This window comes from Haemorhous mexicanus, chromosome 3 (genome assembly GCF_027477595.1).
Source record: "Haemorhous mexicanus isolate bHaeMex1 chromosome 3, bHaeMex1.pri, whole genome shotgun sequence".
NCBI lineage: Eukaryota > Metazoa > Chordata > Aves > Passeriformes > Fringillidae > Haemorhous > Haemorhous mexicanus.
Window position 1 is genome coordinate 29,592,525 of NC_082343.1, and position 20,991 is coordinate 29,613,515.

The window sequence follows — 20,991 nt, forward strand, 5'->3', positions numbered from 1 at the left end:
CTTTCCCCCGCAGCAAAGATGTGCTCTCTCTTTTCCACAGTCAGCACTTTAGGAGTGCTCTTATCTTGTTACAGGCCTGCTGGCTGAGAACTGGGAACCCACAGTTAACCAGGCGGTGCTCCTCAGGAATTTGTACACAAGCAGAGACCTCTGCAATGCTTCCTAGCTTGTCCCAGGAGGAAGGTTGGGACAAAAGGCTCTGCTGGCCCCCAGGGACTGGTAATGGGCAAAAGGGACCTTTCACCTAGACTTGGGGAGTTCATCGCTGGCACGGAGCTGGCAGTGGGTGAAAGCCCTTTGTTGTTACTGCTGGCAAACACGTCGGCGGCTTCCTGTGGGTTCAAAGTGGCCGGGAGCCTATCAGTCAGCCCCTGATAACTTTCCCGACTGTTTTGCCAGGGAGGTGCTGGGGGACTGCCCATGGAAACGGGGCACCTTGCTTGTGCCCGAGGGTTGCTGGTGCAGCAGGAGCTGCTGCTGGCTTGGCCCCGCGCCTGCGTTTCTGTGGGGAAAGGCTGTGGCGAGCTTCCCTGCTGCTGCAGGCGCCGTGCGAGTCCCCGGGGTGGCTCAAGGGACTCGAGACCGGACCCACGAGCCCTCCCTATGGATCTGTGCTCTGGATCGGAGGGCGGGACAGACAGGTCACGGCATCCCGTTGTGGGGTCCCTGGACTGAGCGGACTGCGAGCCAGGATGCGGGAGCGCAGAGACAGCTCCCAGTCCCGCATAGCCCGAGCAGAGTCCGCCCAGGTCGGGGAAGTCAAGGAACGCCGGCGGCCGGGAAGGGCCGGTGACCCTTTAAGCGGAGTCCCCGCCCCGTCCCGCCCCGTCGGGCCAATGTGCGCCGCCGCTGCCGCGCCGCTTGTTACAAGTTTCCCGTGGCGGCGGTGCCGGAGGGAGCCCGGGGTGGTGGCAGCGGCCCGCGGCAGCAGCGGGGCGCGATGCCCGATGCCCACCCGAGGCTGACCGGGCGGGAGCGCTGCCATGAGCCGAGCCCGGCGCCTCGCTCAGGGAGCTCTGCCGTCCCGCAGCGAGCGCTCTGTGCCGAGTGTCTCTTGTCCTCTGCAGCACGCTGCCAGCTGGTACCTCCCTCCTTTCTGAAGCGTAACTGAGGAGGGGGTGGAAGGCAGAGGAAGTTTGGTGCTCAGTTTTTTTTCTGTAGGCTTTGGAGAGGGATTCCCTTTGCGTCCCAGCGCGGAGGGCTGCAGGACAGGGTGCGGTGGCGGAGGGGCAGGGGGCACAGCCGGGAGCCGCGGCTGTGCGGAGCCGTGCCTCGCCGCCGTGTACCTGCGGTGCTGGATGCGAGCTCCGCGCAGCTCCGCCGAGCGTAGCGGCAGCGGCGCGGCAGATGCAGATGCGTGCGTGTGTGTATGCTTAACCCTTTCTTGGCTCCTCGGATTTGTACCATGCTGAAGATCCTCACCAAAAAGCTCAGGAACCAGAGTTTGAACGAAATTCAGCCGTTCCAGCTAAAGGTAAGGAAAGCCGGTTTTGTCTCGGTTGTTTTTTGACCCCTTCAGGTAACTACTGAGAGGGCCTTGAGAAGCTGGAAACTTGCAGTGTTTATTATGCTGGGTCAGTTTCCTCTCAGCTAGTGTGCTCAGGAGGAGCTGGCCTAGGCTGTATTCCTGTTACTTAAAGTCCCGTTCTTTTGCACTCAGAGTTACCCTGCACAATTCAGATAATACAGAAAAGTGTATGATGACAGATGTATCTGTCTGTTCTTTAGAATGTTTTCCTTTTGATGGGATTCCCATTTAACTGTGGAGGCATTTGCCTAGATACCTTTGTACGTGGGCAAATCCGAAGCCTCTCAGCCCTTTCCAGGCTGGAGCCCCACTGTGCTAGGTACTGTACAAACATGATTTACCTAAAATGCCTTTCAGCTCGTTATTTGCATTTCTCTCTCTTCTGGCCCTGAAGGCCAGAATCTGAGCTGAAGTTTGCAGGCTGGATCATTGCTTTGACCCATAGCTTTCCAGATTCTTCTTACATCCGTTTTTAATGTTTAAAATAAAACTGAGGACCACAGATTCAGGATAAGAACTGTCTAAGCCCTTCCTGCCAAATATAAAGAGGAGTTTTTGAGCCATATACCACAGGATAAAAATGGAGCCCTGACGAATGAGAAAAAAATACAGGATCCTGATTTGGCAAAATTGTTGAGAACCAAGGGATATCCCCTGAAATCAGCAGAGCTGCTCTGGATTGGCACCAGTAGTGTGGGAAGTGTAGCACCTGGCCCCAAATAAAAGAAGGGATCTGGGAAAAGTAGCAGCCCTCGTTGCCTGAGTTGGGGGCTGGGGATCCGTATACCAGACTCTAGTGGAGTCTTTTGTATGTGTTACACAGAGGCTCACTGCCGTGTGGCTGCACTTCTGCGCAGTCACTCTGGACAGGCTGATGGCAACTTTGATGAAACATCAGCACTGTTTCTAACAAAGTTTGCTGTACTTCTTCCTCTGGGGATTGCACATTCTGTGGCTCTCAGGGGAGGCAGGGTTAGGTTTTATTTTTGGAAGTAAAATAAGGGCAGTGCTTTAGGTTGTTGTGGATTGCTTCAGTGCAGAGTATTTGCAGAGGCAGTGAGGGTTTTTTTAACACTGTGTTTCTGGGCCTTATGGCTGCAATCTCCTCCTTTAGCTTTATTGTTTGTCTCTTGGAGCCTCAGGTTGTGAAACCGTGAGAATCTTTGAAAGGAGTTCTCAGAGGTGGATACAGCCTTCAGGATGCTTGGAGGCATGCAGGAAAATGTGCATGAGTGGGCATCTGCAGCCATTTTGTTCATGTTAGTGCCAAGGTTTTGTGCTGCAGACAGGTGGTCTGCATTTTTGCAGGCTCAGTAGAGACAGTTCAGCTTGCACTGTGCCTTGCTTGCCAGGCTGTTGCATGGCCCATCAGAGCTGTCTTTGCAGCCTGCAGTGGGGAGTGCTACAATGACTGGTACACATGTGTATGGGCAGAAAGCCAGACTTGCAAACTCTGGGTTTAAATCTGTTTTGTAGGCCTTTGGGGACCGTGTGCAGCTGCCTGGTCTTGGTTGAGCCTTGCAGCAGCATACTAATTGCTTAATGGAGTGTGCAGGGCTCTGTCTTAGGTGTTGGACCGGAGCTCCTTGCAGGTATGGGCCCTGGGTAGGTGTCACAGGGGGTGAGCAATGTGGAAGCTTCTGGTGGCTGTGCTGTGCACGGACCCTGTGTCAAGGCCAAATGTCCTGTGCCCTTTTGCTCTACTGCCCTCATGATGTGGGGCTGCCAGGCACTAAGCAGACTCAGCCATCTTGGCCTTGGTCTGTGTCTGTGCAAGTCTGTATGTATTCTGGCTTGTATGGTAAATGCATTATTTAAAAGGTCCAGTGTGCTGTCTTTGAAACCTAGTGAAAAGTTAGGTGAGAGCACAGAATCAGTTCTGTAGAGGTCTGTAGCCCTGTAAGTGGAGAATGAACATCAAGTTTGATAGAGTAAGAACTGGTCTACATTCACCACCCAAAACAAGTGCTTTCTGGGCTTTAATAACAGTGTGCTTAGCTGCTCATCTGCTTCGTTGCCCATTCGCTTTAGCACTTTGACTTTTTTGGGAAGTTCCCAAATTGAAGCAAAAGCACGCTGCTGTTGTGCTTCTAGATTACAACTGCACTGAAATTAGCCAAAGTCCCAGGGGACTGTCCTTGGGTAAATTGTCAACTCATTTTTACAAGTGTGGAAGATTTGACCAGTCTTGGATTGGCATCCAAGCTTTGGGAATCTTTTCAGAATGAAATTTCTGCCCATTGTAAAGGTTTTATTTTTGTATGATGTGTCTCACATTGGTTTAGTGTGGCTGTAACAGGTCCTCCTAGTTTTCCCCTGCTTGGAGAAGCTGAGAGGATGCCATGGCCTTCTGTAAGTGAAACCACAAAATATGCAATCTTTGGGTGTTGATGTAATAGACTTCTCTTTTTCTGTTCTAAAACTGGCCTTTAGGCTGTTGACAATTAGGGCTCCTCAGAGGACTTTGACTCAAGATGTGCTGGTGTCTCTCAGAAAGTGTCCCTCCATTTCTCTTTCATCAGAAGTCACCATGGTGGGAAGGGAGGGAGGGACTGACTGACACTTCACCTGATGTTGGGTTAGCCTGCTCAGCCAGCAGTCTCTGATAAGGGTGGCTGGGCTGTCAGTTGTGATAGTTAGGGTTCAAATTTGAGTGCCTTGCCTTGGAAGACAGACGATCTTGCTTCACAGAATCCTGGAATGGGTAAGGTTGGCAGGGATCACAGTAGATCACCTGTTCCAGGCTCCCTGCTCAAGCAGGGTCATGGCAGACCATGTGGCACAGGATTGTGTTCAGGGAGCTCTTGAATAACTCCAGTGAGGGAGACTCCACAGCCTTTCTGGACTTGGTCACCCACACAGTAAAGAAGTTCTTCCTCATGTTCAGGCGGAACTTCCTGTACATCTATCTGTTCCTGCCTGTTGCCCCTTGTCCTATTGCTCAGCACCACTGAGAGGAGCCTGGTTCCATCTTCTCAACACCCCCTCTTTAGATGTTTATATACATTGAAGAGATTCTCTGTGTTGCCTCTGTTTGAAACTGACCAGGCCCAGCTCCCTCAGCCTTTCCTGGTAAAAGAGATGTTTCAATCCCTTAATCACCTTTATGACCTCCACTGGACCCACTCAGAAGGTTCTCATCTCTCTTGTACTGAGGAGCCCAGAACTGGACACAACACTCCAGATGTGGCCTCACCAGGGCTGAGTAGAGGGGCAGGATCACCTCCTTGACCTGCTGGCAGCGTTCTTCTGATGCACCTCAGGATACCATTGGCCTCCTTGGCCACAGGACACGCTGCTGGCTCATGGATGGCTTGTTGTCCACCAGGACCCCCAGGTCCTTCTCCACAGAGCTGCTTTCCAGCAGCTGAGCCTGTGCTGGTCCGTGGGGTTATTCTTCCCCAGGTGCAGGACTCTGCTCTTACCTTTGCTGAAGGAATTTCTGAAGGTTCCTCTGTGCCCATCTCTCCAGCCTGTCCTTCTCAAGGATCTGGAGTATCAGCCACTCCTCCCAAATTTGTGACATCAGTGGTCTTGATGAGGAGGCATCTGCCCCTTCATCCAAGTCATTGACGAATGAGTTAAACAATATTGGGCGCAGTATTAAACCTTGGGGGATACCACTAATGACAGGCCTTCAGCCAGGCTGTCTGCCACTGATTATGACCATCAGCCAGTTCTCAATCCACCTCACTGTCCACTCATCCAGTCCACACTTCCTGGGTTTGCCTGTGTGGAGGTCGTGAGAGACAGTGTTGAAAGTCTTGCTGAAGTCAATGTAGACAATATCCGCTGCTCTCCCTTTATCCAGCCAGGCACTTGTTTCATTTTAGAAGGCAGTTGGGTGTATCAGGCATGACATTGGTAAATTCATGCTGATTACTCCTTGTCATTCATGTGGATAGACATGGCCTCCAGAATGAGGCATTCCATCACATTTCTAAGGATTGAGGTGAGGCAGACTGACTGGTTGTCCCCTGACTCCTAATTCTTGCCTTTTTTGAAGACTGGGATAACATTTGCTTTTTTCCAGTTCTCAGGTGCCTCTCTCTGATCGCCATGACCTTCCAGAGATGATCCTGAATGGCCTAGCCATGGTATTTGCCAGCTTTCTCAACATTTGTGGAAGCATCTCATCAGAGCCTGTCCTCATCAGGACTTTTGGATGTCAGTTTTGAGGTGTCTTTCCATTGGATACTTGCCCCTGTAGCAGGGGCAGCATGTCCACTCCAGAGCTCTTAGCACAGCCTGTTAGCTTAAGAGCTTCAGCTCTTCAACTTTTAGCTTTTGTGGCTCAATCCAAGAAAGGAGAGGGCATTGCCTGTGCCTCGGTCTTTGGTCAGCCACGTGTTTCAATGGTCTGGTGTTATTGGCTAGATGTTAGGCCAGATTCAGGAACCTTTTTGGCTGTTTTTGAGCCAGAAGTAGATCTGACTTTATAGTTTAGGGATCATCTTTGATAACGGCTGACAACTGGGTCTGTTCTAGAGCAGTTGAGATAGGAGAAAAAAGTGAGATCAGGGGAATGTCCCATTTGGTAGTGAAATGCTTCAAAACCAGGAAAGTGAGAGGGGCCTGTAACTCAATGCCTGATTTTAATTTTTTTTTTTGTGTTGGTTGTCCAGTATTACAGTCTAGTATAGTTTTTTATTTTCTTTCCTAGTTTTAGACTTGTAGCCCTGAGAAGGACTTCCTGAACTATTAAGTCAGGCTGATCAAGGAGCTTTTAAAATGCATATCTTGGGTTTGCATGTGGGTTTGTGATGGAGTACTGATATTGAGCCCTTAGAATTGTTCTCTAACCAACTCCATGAGCTTTCTGTGAATCAAATGTCTTAATCATCCCCACAATTTGGGGTAGGGGTTTCTCACACGAATGTTTCTTCCAAGTTTCTCTTGAACTCTTGGGGCCTTGCTATTTATGTAGTGGCTCATGTGTGGGTGTCTGTTTTCTGAGCTTTGCTTGCAAGCAAGCTCCTTCGGGCAGGGAGCATCTGGCTGGAACAAGTCTGTGCATTGCCAGTCAAACTAAGCCCTTAATTAGTGGCCCTAGGTGTTATCAGAATGAAACAGTTGGATTGTGGTGTGTTAAAAAATTAACTGGCTGGAACATGCAGCTAAAGAAGACTGAGCACTTTAAAGGTGGCAATTTCATTCCAACTTGCTGTTGAGACAAACAACTTTGGAGGTGATACAACTGATGTTCTTATCAACAAAAGTTGTTAAATTACTTATGTACTTGCCATATTCACTTTGGTCTTGGACAGAGATAATACAGACATGTTTGTCACTTCCTTAATGTTGATCAGTGATACAAAGTCAAATGTGAGTGTTCTAGTGACAGAGAACTGCATTTCTCTTCTATGTAACTTTAGCCTTACACTTGCTTAAAGGGAATTTTGTGCTAGGTGCTAACTGTGTCAGTTCTCTTCATGTGCTCTTGCAGCTTATATGTGAGCATACACAGCACTGGGGGCCATAAAGTCCTCTCAGTTATTTTCTACTGGCATCTGTATCTGGAATCAGCTGTAAGACTCTGGTCTGGCTGGCCAGCCCTGACAGGCAACTGGGAATCATCTTCATCCTCCCTGTGTAAAAGGGATTCAGCTGGCTGTGCAAGGTGAACCTCAAGGCTGCAGGCAATGACTCCTGCAGTCAGTATCCCTGTGGTAGCTTATCTTTTTTCTCCTTAGACAAAAAAGAGTGGAGTAGCATTATTATTGATGCACAGTGGGTATGCTTTCAAAGATCTGCATAAGTGCTCAGGCTTACTATGAATGAGGACAGACTGATTTCTGCCTTCCTTTGGGCCGACTGCTTGTCGTGTGTCACAGGTCTTCAGCTTGGCACAGGGAAAATTTAGCTTTGTTTGCTGTGGTGTATGCAGGTTTTCTCTCCTTTATGGGTTTTTCAGCAGATGCCACAGGTTCATTCCCCTAGATCTGGAGGACTCTGTTGTACATTGAAAGTTTGCTTTTCTTCCTGTTACACCAGCTGGCTAGGTTAGGTGCTTCTGGTTTGTCATAATTGCAGGAAAGGCACAAACGAGTGAATCTAAGTGTGCAAGTACAATTTTGACTTTTGGAGTGCCTATGAATATGCCTGAAGTTAGGCTTGTAATAATTTGGACTGAAAATACGCATGTTAGTGGGTTAGACAGATCCTTAGCTAAGTAAGCTAAGTACTGTGATAGATACTTAGCTAAGGCAAGGAGTACAACAGGCAATCCCAGCCACTTTAAGCCTTAGGTTTTTGAGACTTCTCCCTAAGGCATTGTAAAATAATAGGTTTGCGATTCTTTCTACTTGGCTTTGAAGATCTGAATCTTTAAGGGTTGTCATCTTTTCTGTGCAGACATTCAGCACTGATAATCTCCTGTAATGACTTAATTCCAAAGAGTGATACTTCAGACAAATTGCAGATGCTGCATGTACAGCATGATGGGGCATTCATGGAAATTGAGGTAGTTTGTTGAGACATTCTCTCAGCTGCCTTTATGACTGATAGGAAACTATGGACTAGCTTAAAAAAAAGTCCACCTCCCAAAGGCACAAAGAAATCTCATTACTTTTCCTTGTATTTCCCAATTCTTGGTTTTTATTTGAATGAAGAACTAAATTCTGAAAAGTCAGTGCTAGGTATTTAGCTTGGGGATTTCAGTGAAAACTGATTATTTTTCTTTGCTGGATAGTGCACTTCTTAATTTCCTGCTGTCATGCATTGTCCTACAAGTTCCAAATTTGTTGCACTGTTTGGGATGCTAAATGTCTTCTTGAGCACGTAAAGAGCTCATATTTGAGGTGAAAATAGACAGCAAAACCAGGTCATTATTTATTTTAATTATATGTCTTTCACAAAAAAGTGGGTTCACATTTTTTTTTAAATAGTAAAAAGCAAGGCTTGCATCTCCTTAGGAGAGTTCTGTGGAGTGGTGGGTGGGCAGGGCACCGCTCTGCTGTAATGTGTCAGCCTGGCCAGCTTCCCTGGCTGTTTCTGGAGCATGCCTGGGGTCACAGCAGTGTTGATGGGCTTCCTCAGAATGGGAACCAAGGGCTGTATTCCCTTTTCAGCGGGAAATAACACTCCCACACACATTGTAGGCAGCGCCAACCCCTCCCACCCCCGTGCCTTTATCTGTAGCCCCTGTTCTCCTGTTGAGTGGGATTCAGGTTGCCGGGTGATCCAGCTCTTCCTAGCAACCGGCATCCCAGGTATGTGTGTGCTGGGCTGTGCGCTGCCGCAGGAGCTGCTGTACGTGGCCCTGGGCAGTGCCTGTTTGTCCTCCTGCCACCGGTGACCAGCAGCCAGCCGGCTAAGCTGTTTGTGAATAGGCACCAGCACCACCCACAAGTGCTCAGCGGGAACACCCAGGCAAGGATTTAGAGAAAAGCCAATTAGTTGTGACCTTTATGTGCACTGAAAGCATTCCCTGTGCAGCGAACTCTGCTGTGACCCAGGCCTGAAAGTCGATGTAAAGGACATATGGCCCAGTGTGACCTATGCAGAGCTGTCTCCATGCCAGTCTGGGCACAGGGCTGCCCAAGCCGTGGGGATGCAGTAAGCAGGTGAAGCACAGCTCAAATAAGGTTTCTTCTGGTTTGGCATGGTCACCTCTTGGGGGTGGACATCTCAGGGTGTCTCTAGGCATTTCTTCCCTCTCTCGCTATGTTCTTGTTCTTGGTGCCCTTTATAACCTCCTCTCTGCCATGGGCTGGTCTGTTTGTTGCCTGACTTTAGGTAGATGGTCCTTATCTAAATTTAGATTTATGAAGGGATGGGAGATGCCTGCTGTTTGTGAGATGTCCAAATACCTCAATATTCCTAAGTGTCCACAATAAGAATAGGCAGGCCTTAGTTTCTGATATATCTAGGGACCAAACTATTGCTTGGTAGCTGATTAATTGATTTGTCTGGGCTACAAATCTGGTTTTGAGCCAGGATTTCAAGGAGATCAGGCAGTTTGAGTTGCTGATAGCACAAAGATCCTACCCCTTCCCTTCACACCTATTTTATTCAGCAATCTGTCTCATCTTGCTCCTTCCAAACAGGGTCACATTGTTTCCATGATGCATGCTGGTTTTTATTTAACTGATGTCCTTACTTCTTGGCATAACACAATCTGCCAAGCTCTATATGGACATAAGATGAGAATAAAATTTCCTTTGGTTGAATGGGGAATTTCCCATCTGAAGGAAAGGTGCCAGACAGGCAGCTAAGTTCTCCAGTTTGCTAAGAGTGTGTCTGGATGTAAGCTGGAAAAATATAAAATAATCCTTCCATATCCTGTCACCCAGTTATTACACACAAAGCCAAGTGGTTATTCCAGACAGTTGTCTGCAGCCAAACTATTCTTGTGTGTGTTTTTTTTTTAATATAGTTTTTTCTTTATTCCTATGAGTTGATTATTCCAAGGGAATAAAGTTCTATGGCCAAAGGCTAATTAAAGGAAAGAACAGAGGTATTTGGTGTGAAGCATATAAACTGAAATAATTTAGAGGCTTGAAAAATCAGCAGCTTCCATGTATAGATTTTTTTTGTTCTCAGACAGCCCTTTTTGTTCTGGCTTGGACAGAACCAGTCACTTTTGGGAAGCTCCTCAATGGTATTTTGCAGAGGGCTGCAGTGCAATGCAGCTTTTCCCATCTTGCCTCTGAATTGATTCATGGGGATGCTAATTTGGTATGTAGTGCTTGGACACTGTCTCAGTAGCACTTTGTGGTGGGGTCAGTTGGACCTGGCAGAGCAGTCACACTTTGCTCTCTGCATCCCCCTTACCTTGTGACATTGCAAGTAATTGCATGGTGCTGTACTTACTTCCATGAATGGAATTTAGGAGCACCCACCCAATGTTAGACCTACAGTTCCTCCCAGCAGCCTATCCTCCTGCATTAATAACCCAGTAAGTTTCTTCTGCCTAAACCTCATTTTACACCACCAAATCTGTGTAGGGGTATTTACATCCAGAACATCCTGTGGCAGAGTATTTCACACCTTAACTACACACTGCCAAATGATCACCTGTTATTTGTTTAGGACCTACCTCATACTAATTTAATTTTGTGCCTTCTATGCTGTATATTGAAGAAGAGAGTGAATATTCAAATTCTATCTTTGTGAATATTCAAATTCTGTCTTATTTTCTAGGTCATCCCTCCATGTGTGGGATGATTTGACAACCCATTTGTCAGATTTTCCCAACTAGGAACCACTTGGAATCACAAAATATTTACCAGGAAAGGATCTGGTGCAGCGAGAGACATTACAAGTTATGACATGCTCCTAACTCTTACTTTGAAGGTGCCTGACCAGACGGATCAAAGACCTGGTCTGAAAGGATTAACCTACTGGTTTGCTCTCTGATAAAACACAAGAAGTTTGGTGTAAATCCATAGAGGTGAAACAGCTCTCATCTGCTTGCACTCAGAGGGGTTAATGTGAGATTTTAAGGGGAGGAGAAGCCTGAAATGTCTCATGTGCTCCAAATGTATTTTCCAGCCTGACTGTAAGGCATTGTTCCTTGTGTTTGCAAATGTGGCTAATGTAGTTCTTTATGGCTGAGCAGAGGTGAGTGTCGAGTGAGGTCTCCCAACACAAGCAGCTTCTCCTCAGCTAAGGAAGTATCTCAGGGCAAAGGCACTTGCCCTCTGAGTCTTTTGAGTAGGGAATGGAAAAACTGTTACCAGATGTGTTGTTTATGCCAGCTGCTGTCAGCCGTGCTTCCCTGGTTGAGGGGACTCATGGAATGCTGAGGAGCTGCTGTAAACTGCCTGAGAAGCTGGCCTGTGCAAAGAAACCTTTCCCCGTCACAGTAATAGTAACTGAGCTAGGCCGGTGGGGTGGGCTCTCAGTCGGGAGGGCTGTGTTTAAATCCCCGTGGCCAAGGCAGGAATGGTTGGCGCTGGTGTGAGCAGCCAGCTCCCATCCTCCCTCCCTGAGTAAACGCATGACAGATAAGATCAGCTGTTAGAGGTGCCTCTCCAGTTCTAGGTGTCCCTTGTACTGTCTTACTCTTATGTCTGAGAGGGTTTTAAGCATCTGATAAATAGTGTTGCTTTTAATCTATTTGGAGCTGAGGTTTAGCAGCAAATGGGCTGTAAATTACAGATGGAGCTAGGTCACTGTATCTTAGTGCAGCGTGGATGAGGCCCTGTAAAGAAGGTCTTTAATCCTTCGGGGGGTCCTTTTTGTCTTCCTGGATTGCTGTGCTTTGTGGTGTCAACACTGCTGAATAACACTGCTCCTGCCGGGTGTGAGCCAGGCGATTGCCAGGGCTCCAAGCTGAGAGCTGTCCGGGAGCGGGCCTCCTTTGCAAAGGGATCTCTTTGCATCACAACTGTGTTGCTGATGGTTTCTGATAAGTTTCTTTGTTAGTTCTCGTCTGAGCTATGTTGTCTCCTCTCACAGGATGAAAAAGATAACAGGTGAACACCAGCCTCGGGAGAATCCTTGAAATTTGTGTAGGAATTAGCCACAGCTCTCTTTATTGCAGCAGCAAATCTATGAGTGGAGTAAGAGAGCTGTTGAGAAACTCCTAGTGTGGTTCTGTCCCATGCAGGTGATTGCCACCTGGGGCCGGGCTGGGCTGGGTATGTGTGAGGAGCAGAAGGTGAGTGTGGGAGGTTGGTGGGACACTTACAGGGAAGTGGCACACCTGTGAGCTTTATGAGCAGGTAGAAGTGGAGTTGGAGGAGTGTACGGTTTCTGTCACTTGCAGCAGAGCTATAAACCTTAACTAGCCTCTTAAACTAACAATGTAAGGATAGTTTGAGAATTTTGTAAAAGTTCTTGCTAGCAGAGTGATACACATCACAGCATGGAGCTGCACCATTCCCCTGGCTCCCGTGCTGCAGAAGTGGTCATACTTTGGAACACAGCACTCTGGGAAGTCAAGAAGGAAATTGAAGGATTAAAGACTCCATTTCCGTGGTAACAACACCTTTGTTACCAAATCCCATCCACCTGGCTGAGTGAGGGCTGTAGTGACTTTGTTTTATCTCTGTTTTTAACAAGTGAAATTTATAACATTGAAGCCGTGGTTCCAAACATGACTGCAGCTATGTTTAATCAGGGAGATTCTTGATCTCATAGTGGCTTTGAGGATAAATAAACTTAATAATGTTCTCTCAGATTTGGAGTATTTTGTGTGGTAAGGAACAGAGTCTGGGTGTATTTTGTCTAGGAGGCCTTTTAAAGACTAATTTTTTAATTGATAGCATTCCTTTTGTGTCTTTTGCTGGCACTGAAGTGTGCTGCCTGATGCGAGGAGTGTGTGCCTCTTTATGGGTGCCTATACCATTGGTAGAACAAAGTCTGTTCTAATCTGTTTGCAAGTAATTATTTTTATTTTGGGTGGAATTTAAATCATGATCTTAGTTTTATTCTTGTAACAATATTTGCCCAGAGTTCCTGAGAACAGACCCGGGGTGGATTGGAGTCTCAATTGCAAGCATCAGCTGTATTCCCTTCCTTGGGACTGGGGAACATGGGAGTGCACAGGCACCAGAAACTAGATACCCCAAGTGTTCAAGCACCATAGGCTCACTGGTGGTATAAATGTACTTTTCTGGATTAATGGTGAAGCATCAGGACTTGCTAGGTTTCTTGGGATTTTTTGTTTGGTTGGTTTCTATTTTGTAAATCCTCTGGTGTTTTTATCTTTAGTCTCCCCCTGCAAAATCATCTCAGCTTAGCCCTGGGAGGAACAGGGGAAGATTTTGAAAAAGAGGTTTGTACACTCTGACTGCTGCAAAGAGAACTGATGTGGGGCAGATGAGAGAGTGCAGAGTCAGCTGTGTTGGCCTGAACCATGTTTTGACCACTCAAAACAACAACCCTTTTCCAGGGCTGAAGCCAGCCCCACTGCACTTGTCTGCATAGAGTCCTCTGGTTTACTCCACTTGCAGATGAGGATCCCCAGCACGAGGGTAGTGTATCTCTGCTTTCGTTCTAGTCAGATTTGTCCACAGGTGCCAGTTCTTTCCAGAAGCTGTAGACAGTATGGTCAGGACACACCTATGTATTTGTGAAAGTGCGGGTGGCTGAGGGAGAGGATTTAAAATGGTAAGAGGGGCAAGCATGTGCCTCCTCACACCCATGCAGCACTCATATCCTCACTGTTCTCTGTAAGCCTTGTGCTTTCCTTTCAAGATCTAGGTAACCCAGTTTAAGCCCATGCTTCTGGAAATGCAGCTCAGTCATTGCTCCTCAGAACAGAAGCTTGGGATCCATATTCTTTGATTAATGACTGCCACCACTTGCATCCTGAGAGCTGCCAGTGACCATGTTTGGCAGTATATGAGAATGGTAAGCACTGAACAAAAAATAACTGTACTGTTAAAGCATTGCAGATTTGGCTACCTGGAGGGACTCTCTGCTTCCCTCACATCTGTGAAACCATTGACAATTATACACTCCAGGCCCATGCAGAAGCTGGCATTCCTACACCAGGAATTTTGCTGTGCTTGGCATAGGTAGGGCTTAGAAAACAAGGGTCTCAGGGAGTGCTGTGTCCCACTGGCCCATCCCAGCTTTCATTTACCCAACAGCTGCTCTGTCAAGCAGGACCATGTTCAAGGGTTATGAGCCCTGTGTTTGACTGTAGCCATTTGCAAGGAAATGGTGAATAGAGTTTGAAGGCAGACCTACTGTGAAAATTAAAAAGGAACATAGTAACATGGAAAAAATATTCTAGAAAAGCTTTTTCAAACCAGGACAGTTCTTGCTGTGAGTTTAGCTGTTGGAGGGCCCAGATATAGCTTGGGAAGTCACATCTCACATGTGGATGTTTGAAGATTGAACTGAACTTTAACTTGGCAACTTTTCTTGAGGAGAGAGCCAACCTGTTGTACTAGCATAAATTCTCCCTGATATTCACTGAATATCTTTCAAAATTAAAGGATATCTTGGGAAAGGAGTTACATGTTAATTTGAAGGTCTGTTTGACTCATTCCTTCCTTCTTCCTAATGTTCCATGGCTCAAAACTGCCTTTCAGTGTCTCATCATCTACCTCGTTTTCCAACTCTCTCTAATTCAGAGTTTCTTATAATTGGTAGGATGGCACCTCCCTCATTCAAGGCAGTGTCCCGTGGCAGCTGTACCAGTTGCTGACCTGGAAAAATAACACAAGGGAAATTTAGTGAAATGTTTTTGCTAAAGCTAAGCAATGGAAATGGAGAAGAGGCAGCAGCAGAGCCCTGTGCTGTAACTTGCCCGTGTCTGTAGCAGCTGCTCTGTAGGCAGTGTGGCGGGGGGAGGTGAGTGCTGGTTTCATTTCTCCAGTTTGAAGAAATGGAAATCAGTTCTCCATCACAGAGATACCAGTAGTCATTGTTGAGCTCATCCATTGCTTTCTGGTTGTGTGCCAGGAACCAGGGTGTGAGATCAACTTAGAGTCTCTTTCCAGGGCTCTTGGAAGGGACTTCACTTAGTTGCAGAGATTGCCTGCAGTGGGCAAGCCTGGTTCACAAACAGCCTTGTATGTACACCACAAGCAGTATTGGCCTCTGCCAGGGAAACCACCTCCCTGGAGGTAAACTCCTTCCTTCCCTCCGTCCCTTGCTCCCAGAGGGAGATTGGGAATGATGCCCTCCAGCCTGTGTGCATTCTTCATTCGAGCTGGGAACAAGAGGTTGCCTGTGGTCAGTTGTATCTTTGTATTATCTCTTCCTCATGAACATACCTGTGCTGAACCAAACCATGCTGTTGGTGTTTTAGGTTTTTAGGACGATGCAGCCTTTAAGTGGAGCCTGGTGGGAGAGTTTTAGTCTGCCTTACAAGTGAGATTTCTTGTCCTTTGTAAGCTCACAGATGCTTCTTAATGTCATTGGTTTTGATTGTAGGATAGCAGGATAATTTCTCTTCTGGAAGTCAAACCAAGAGGAACTCCACTTTAACATAGTGGGACTTTTTAATTGTCTGGTGTATTTCAAAGCTTTAGACTTTGAGGGTGATGTGACCCTTTAGGACCTGGGCAATTTCAACTGCAGTTTATTACTCAATTGACAAGCAGCAGTGTGATCAGGAAGATGTATTTTTCTGTCTCTTTTTTTTTCTTGTATCTCCTAGTTTGTCTTTCATGTTAAAACTCCCTCAAAAGTGTAAGCCTTATTCTTAAGTTTTCCTTAAATACCATCTGGTTATTTTACAGCAAGCCATATTTCCTTACTAGAGATGGATGAGAAATGAAATGGATGGGGAAGTTAGTTTGTTTCTGTCTGGAACAGAAGGAGTCCTTGTCCTGACTGAAGGCACGTCAGGTGCCAGAGCTGAAGGTCTCAGGTGTAATAACACTGGGTGATCCTCATAAATGGGAGGCTGATTGCTGATGCATTTACTGAAGAAAGATTGAAGGGTAGATGGCCACCTGTCCTTTGGTTTTTGGCTTCTTTTGTGCCACAGCTTGTAAACATTCACACATTTATGTGAATTGAAGATTTTTTCCCTATTCTCTTCAAATTTGCATGTTAAAGCAGAAAGTGTGTTGTGCACAGTCCTGGCAACTTTTCTAGTTGTTCCAGCTTGAGCAAGAGCTTGGACTATTGTGATACTAAGAGGTGTTTTTCAATCTAAACAGTTCTGCAATTGATGTGCTGTGAATGAAGCCATGATCTGGTGGGACTTTTGACATGAAGTTTTCCAATTTTCTGCTATAGCAGTGCCACAGTTCTGAATTTCTGAGGAAAATGGGGCTGTATTGCCTTGGACAAAAGTAAATCTGTGGCTAATATATGGGAGGCTGGAAGCCTGAACACAGGACTGCTGTGTTTAGTGAAATGTTTTTGAATGCTTAGGAGAGGGTACTGTTAAAGCCTGGGAAGAGTCAAGGGAGAGAGTATTTATCTCCAACTAGTCAGAGCATTAGTCTTTGATTCCATAGATCTTTAGCTTTTGGAAAGTCTTGTTATCCAGACTGACAGAGAATCTTTTTTTTTTTTTTTTTTTTTGATCTTCCATTAATCTTTGCCTGTGTGAGGTATTGTGGCAAGGAGTTTCAGGTAAAAAATTTCAGCTCTGCAAGATTAATGGTTAGCCTCCTATGAATGATGGGTCTCTGTTGGGGGGACTTGAAAGCTAGAGTCTCTTGTTTGAAAGACTTTTCTTTCATGTGCTCTGAAGACAGCCTCTAGCAAAGTGTTTAAGGCAACTCACAAGGGAAATTGGTTTTTGGTTGCCTGAGGGACTGGGGAGGGCTCAGTAGAGGAGAGTTACCCATAAGAGGCCAAGGGCTGGCAAAATTTCACTTGCAGAGGGAAGAGTGAGTATTTTGGAGGCCTGCAACCGGTAGACCCAAAGACCTTCAAATGTCAGTCATTGACTCAAATCCACCTCCTATCTTAAGCATCTCAGGCCAGTGACATTGTGCAGTAGCTGTTTGACCTGCATGTGCTGGATGTCATTGGCCTTTTTTTGGAAGCAGTGCCATGCCATGCATTGACATTCACATTGTACAGAAACTGGAGCTGCTAGGTTTCCCACGCAGGGCTGCTAAACCTCACTGAAAACCCTGCCGTGTCCAAATGAAAGGTTTTTATGTGGGAATGAGCCACAGCCTAAGGTCAGTACCTCTCGAGTTAGAATGGGAGCCTTAGCTTTTATAAGGGAGACAGGACCTCTGTCTGTCTGTACAGCAGCCACACAATGGCACCTCAGTGTCAGCTGTCCCCTCTGTGAACTGCCATGGTACAAACAAGGTATTATACCTGCTCTGGGGACAACTAGAAGTCTCTGTGTTTGGCAGTGTTCCTCAGTGCCAGCTGCCTTTATTAAATGATGCATGTGTGTGAACACATACAAGAAAATTGTAGTTGTAGAAGGAAAAACAACGTCCTGTGTTTACTTCAGGAATATCTGCAGCAGGCATAAATCTGAAATCTGACTTGCCTGGTTCATCTTTTGACAGTTGAGGATGTAGTTTAAAGACTAGCAAGGAAAGAAAAGATATTTTGATTTCTCAAAGGGCAATGTAAATACAGAAGGGCAAAAGGTAGCTTTAAAGAAAGAGGTGGGGGGGGGAGGTGTCAACATGTTTTTGAGGGGAACAAAATGCCCCAAACACAGTCCTGGAGCATGGTCACAAAATAGGTGTGTTGATTTAAGAGCTGTCAAATTCAGTATCAATCAGAATTTGTCAACTATTTTTGCTTCTCTGCATTAGCAGTGTGTCTTTCATAGACACCTAGGTAAGTGTAGCTGCTCTTTTGTGTCTCTGGGTGGCTGAAACACTACAAAGATGTCTCCCCAGGGTGGTGGAGATAAAATGGGTCCGTATCAGTGTAATGGCTGCATGCTTGCCTCTTCTTTGTAAAAGTCAAGCACAAGCACATCAAAGGTGTAAAATGGAAGCATAGCACGTAACCTTTTGAAATGTATTGCCACTGGATTCTGTTAAGAGCAAGTATTTTGAGGCAGCTCAGAGTGATGGCTGTGTTTGTTATTCTGAATAAAAAGGTGTAAGGAATAATGAAGTTCATCTTGCCATGATCATGTTATTCCAGAACTGTTTCTTATAAAGGTTTCTTTTAAGTATTGCATTTTCCTTTGACTCATTTGGTTTGCCTGCTGCCAGAGACACATACTAAGCTGTGTAGCTCAGTGGTTTGATCTAATAACTTCCAGGTAGGCTCTATGCAGCTGAACAAAAGTCACTTCAGTAACAAGGTAGGTAGGATTTCCTCTGTGTAGGAAACTCAGAAGCAGTGTGATCTATCTGACCTATAAAAGCTTGGTTTCAGGTCTCTCAATCCTCTCAAGAGGCAGCTAGCAGGTTTGTTCAGTGTTAGACATGTTTTGAAAGAGTAAGAGTAAGTCAGCCAATGAAGTCCATTGGCTGACACAGAGCAGATGTTCCTTAAAAGTCTTGATATTGACAAAAATATGTGAATTATTGTTATCTTGGAGCATTCAGAAGTGTTCAGTGGTACTGTAAGTTATCTCCTGGAGGGGACAGCGTAACAGTATTGTCTGTGTTTCTGTGAAATCCTGTTTTTCTTATTTCTAATAAATACTTCAGGGTTGGCCTGTAGGAAAGCAAGATGAGTCTGTTCTGTGGTGGATTGTGTGTGAACTTCAAGGGGGAAGTGTGGGTGCATGCACAGGATGGCCAAAGCTAACATGCCACTTCCATTTGTGGGTGCCTTGCAAGTGCAAGTGCTGTTGACAGGATGTGTCTTTATATCGGCAGTGGAGATTCTGGAGATTCATTTATCCACGTGATGTGGATGTGGTAGGCCATGATGGTTGTAAGCTACATGTCTGGGAAGTGAAAGGCAGGATATGTTCATTGTACTTGGGAAAGAGCTGGCAGTGCACCTCGTGTGGTGGAAGCAGCAGTATTTTGTGTGTTCTGTGTTGCTGCCAGTAAGAGGATACGATGGGAGATGAGGATGTGCATACAGGAAGGTGCTATGGCTGGGTGTGTGTGGTTAGGTGGGGTGGATGCCTCCAGGATGTGAGAGTGGGGAGGGTGGGGGAAGTGGCTTGGCAGCAATATTCAGTGTTCATGATGAAGCTTTTTCTTTCTCCTTGTCCCCTAGATCTCCTATCCCCCAAGTGATGAGGACAGCGATGACTCTGAGGGAGAGAACCAGGAACTTGCTCAGATCGACAGAGGTAAAGGGATGAAGATAGAAGGATCCCGGGATACTACGGCTGAAGTCAGTTTTTCTTTTCACTCGTGCTTTTGCAAATGCCTCCTTCTCAGTCCCCAATGTACCACAATCAGATGCATTAAATCAGTCACTTTTGAAGCATCTGGGACCTCACAGGGAGAGGCTGGTGTTATCATATGCTGCAGTTGCATTTTTACCACCAGAAATAGACATTGTTAACCATGTGTTACAGTCCCAGTGCTCTGACATGGGGCAGAGATGGTCCACAACTGTGCCAGCAGCAGAGCTGGGGCTAAAAATTTATCTTCTATTCCATGCTTTTGACTTGTGTCATCTTTGTTCTGGGTTTCCTCATCCTTGCTATTTTGAGTTTTAACCTTCGGTTTATTCAGTCCCCTGGACCCATTATTTGATTATCTCTCTCCCTTCCTCCTAGACTGTTGGTTTTGTGCAGCTCTGTTCTTGCATCTAGTGAGAGTCTTTGACAGAGAAGATACAGGTGCTCTGCTGTTGTTTTTGGACTTGATATGAAGTAGCTTAGAGCTGCAGGTGAAATCTGTAGTAAATGCATCTCTCAAGTTATGCTAAGTTTGCCATTAGTGCATGCCCTATGCCCAGGTTCAAGCAGATTCTTATGTAGAGGAAGCAGAAGTTCAATTCCTGACCCACAGGACATGTCCTGTTAGAATTCAGATCCCTGCTCCATATGCTTATCATAAAAAGAGCTCAGCAGAAGAGATAAAGCATGCCTTGCTTGTGGCTGAAGACAGGCTCTCTTGTGTGATAAGTCTTGTAATAGAGGACTTTGATTTCCAGAAAACAGATCTCATTTATTTGAGCCGTAAAGGTGATGCTTAGGATAGTGTAACTTACTTGGCTCTTCTGTCCTGAGAACTGGTCACTGGAAGTTAATATTTTTGGCTAGAGGCAAGTGCCTAGCAACACATTTGTAAGCTTGTGTCTTTTCCACCTTGAGGAGGTGAGGTGGGTGACAGATCTGTGTTCTTTCTCTGGAACTAGACTTCCAGGCAATGGTTTGAAAGGGAATGACATCTAGCAGTCTGATCTGAAAAAAGGTCTGGAAACTTCCAAAGGGAAGCATTCAGCTGGGGGGTGTTTCATCTGGGGAAGAGAAGGTGGGGGAACAGGTCAGAAGTTTACTTGTGAGGAGATGAAAACAGCAGGGCAGGAGAAAACACTCCCATTTTGTATAGGCTGTGGGGCCCTGATCTGCTCTGCCACTTCTCAATCTCCTCCTCCCACCAGAGAGAAGACGGAATTGTACCCTGACTCCTCTGGCCACCAACCAGCTCCAGAACCAGGAGAGCCAATGCTGCAAGGTTCGGGCCCTTTTCCATGCCAGCCTTGACCGCCACAGCTCGGAAGAGGAGCTGGAGCGCATCAACCGGGAGTTTGCCGCGGAGAAGCGCAAGTGGTCGCAGGTCAGCCGGCTCACCTGCTGCGGCGACGGCAACAACGCCTCCTCCAGCGACGAGGAAGTGAAGAACTTGTGCGCCATGTCCTTCCGGCCCGTGGCAGAGCAGGGTGACGGCCTCCAGGCCAGCCCCAGCCCCGTGCTGTTCAGTGCCTCCCCTCCCAAGAGACTCCAGCCCCTGGTGCGGAGCCCGGCCTCCGGATCTTTAATCTTCACGAGCGTCGGGGCGGGCCTTGAGCAGGTCATGCCTTGTAAGAGACATCGACAGGGATATGGGGATAAGGTCAGCAGGCCCAGCCTTGACCTGGAAAAAATGCAGCAGGTAAGGCAGGACTTCACGTGAGGAAAGCAGCATTGCTTGAGAAAAAGGCCTGGTAAGCAAAGACAGAAATGGATTATTGAGGCAAGTATAGCTGTGCTG

At 46.6% G+C, this 20,991-nt stretch overlaps 1 protein-coding gene across 3 annotated transcripts in view; it reads left to right on the forward strand.

Moving 5' to 3' along the window:
- The first annotated feature begins 850 nt into the window (after positions 1-850).
- Positions 851-20,991, forward strand: part of LOC132324767 (uncharacterized) — a 60,693-nt gene continuing 40,552 nt past the window's right edge. The window contains exons 1-3 of one of the 3 annotated variants that reach the window (XM_059841234.1): positions 851-1,474; positions 19,061-19,136; positions 20,402-20,892. In XM_059841234.1, the coding sequence (XP_059697217.1) occupies positions 1,370-1,474; positions 19,061-19,136; positions 20,402-20,892 (672 nt within the window). In that variant the 5' untranslated portion in view covers positions 851-1,369. The remainder of the gene's footprint in view (positions 1,475-19,060; positions 19,137-20,401; positions 20,893-20,991) is intronic. The other 2 variants (XM_059841233.1, XM_059841235.1) reach the window with 2 other exon arrangements.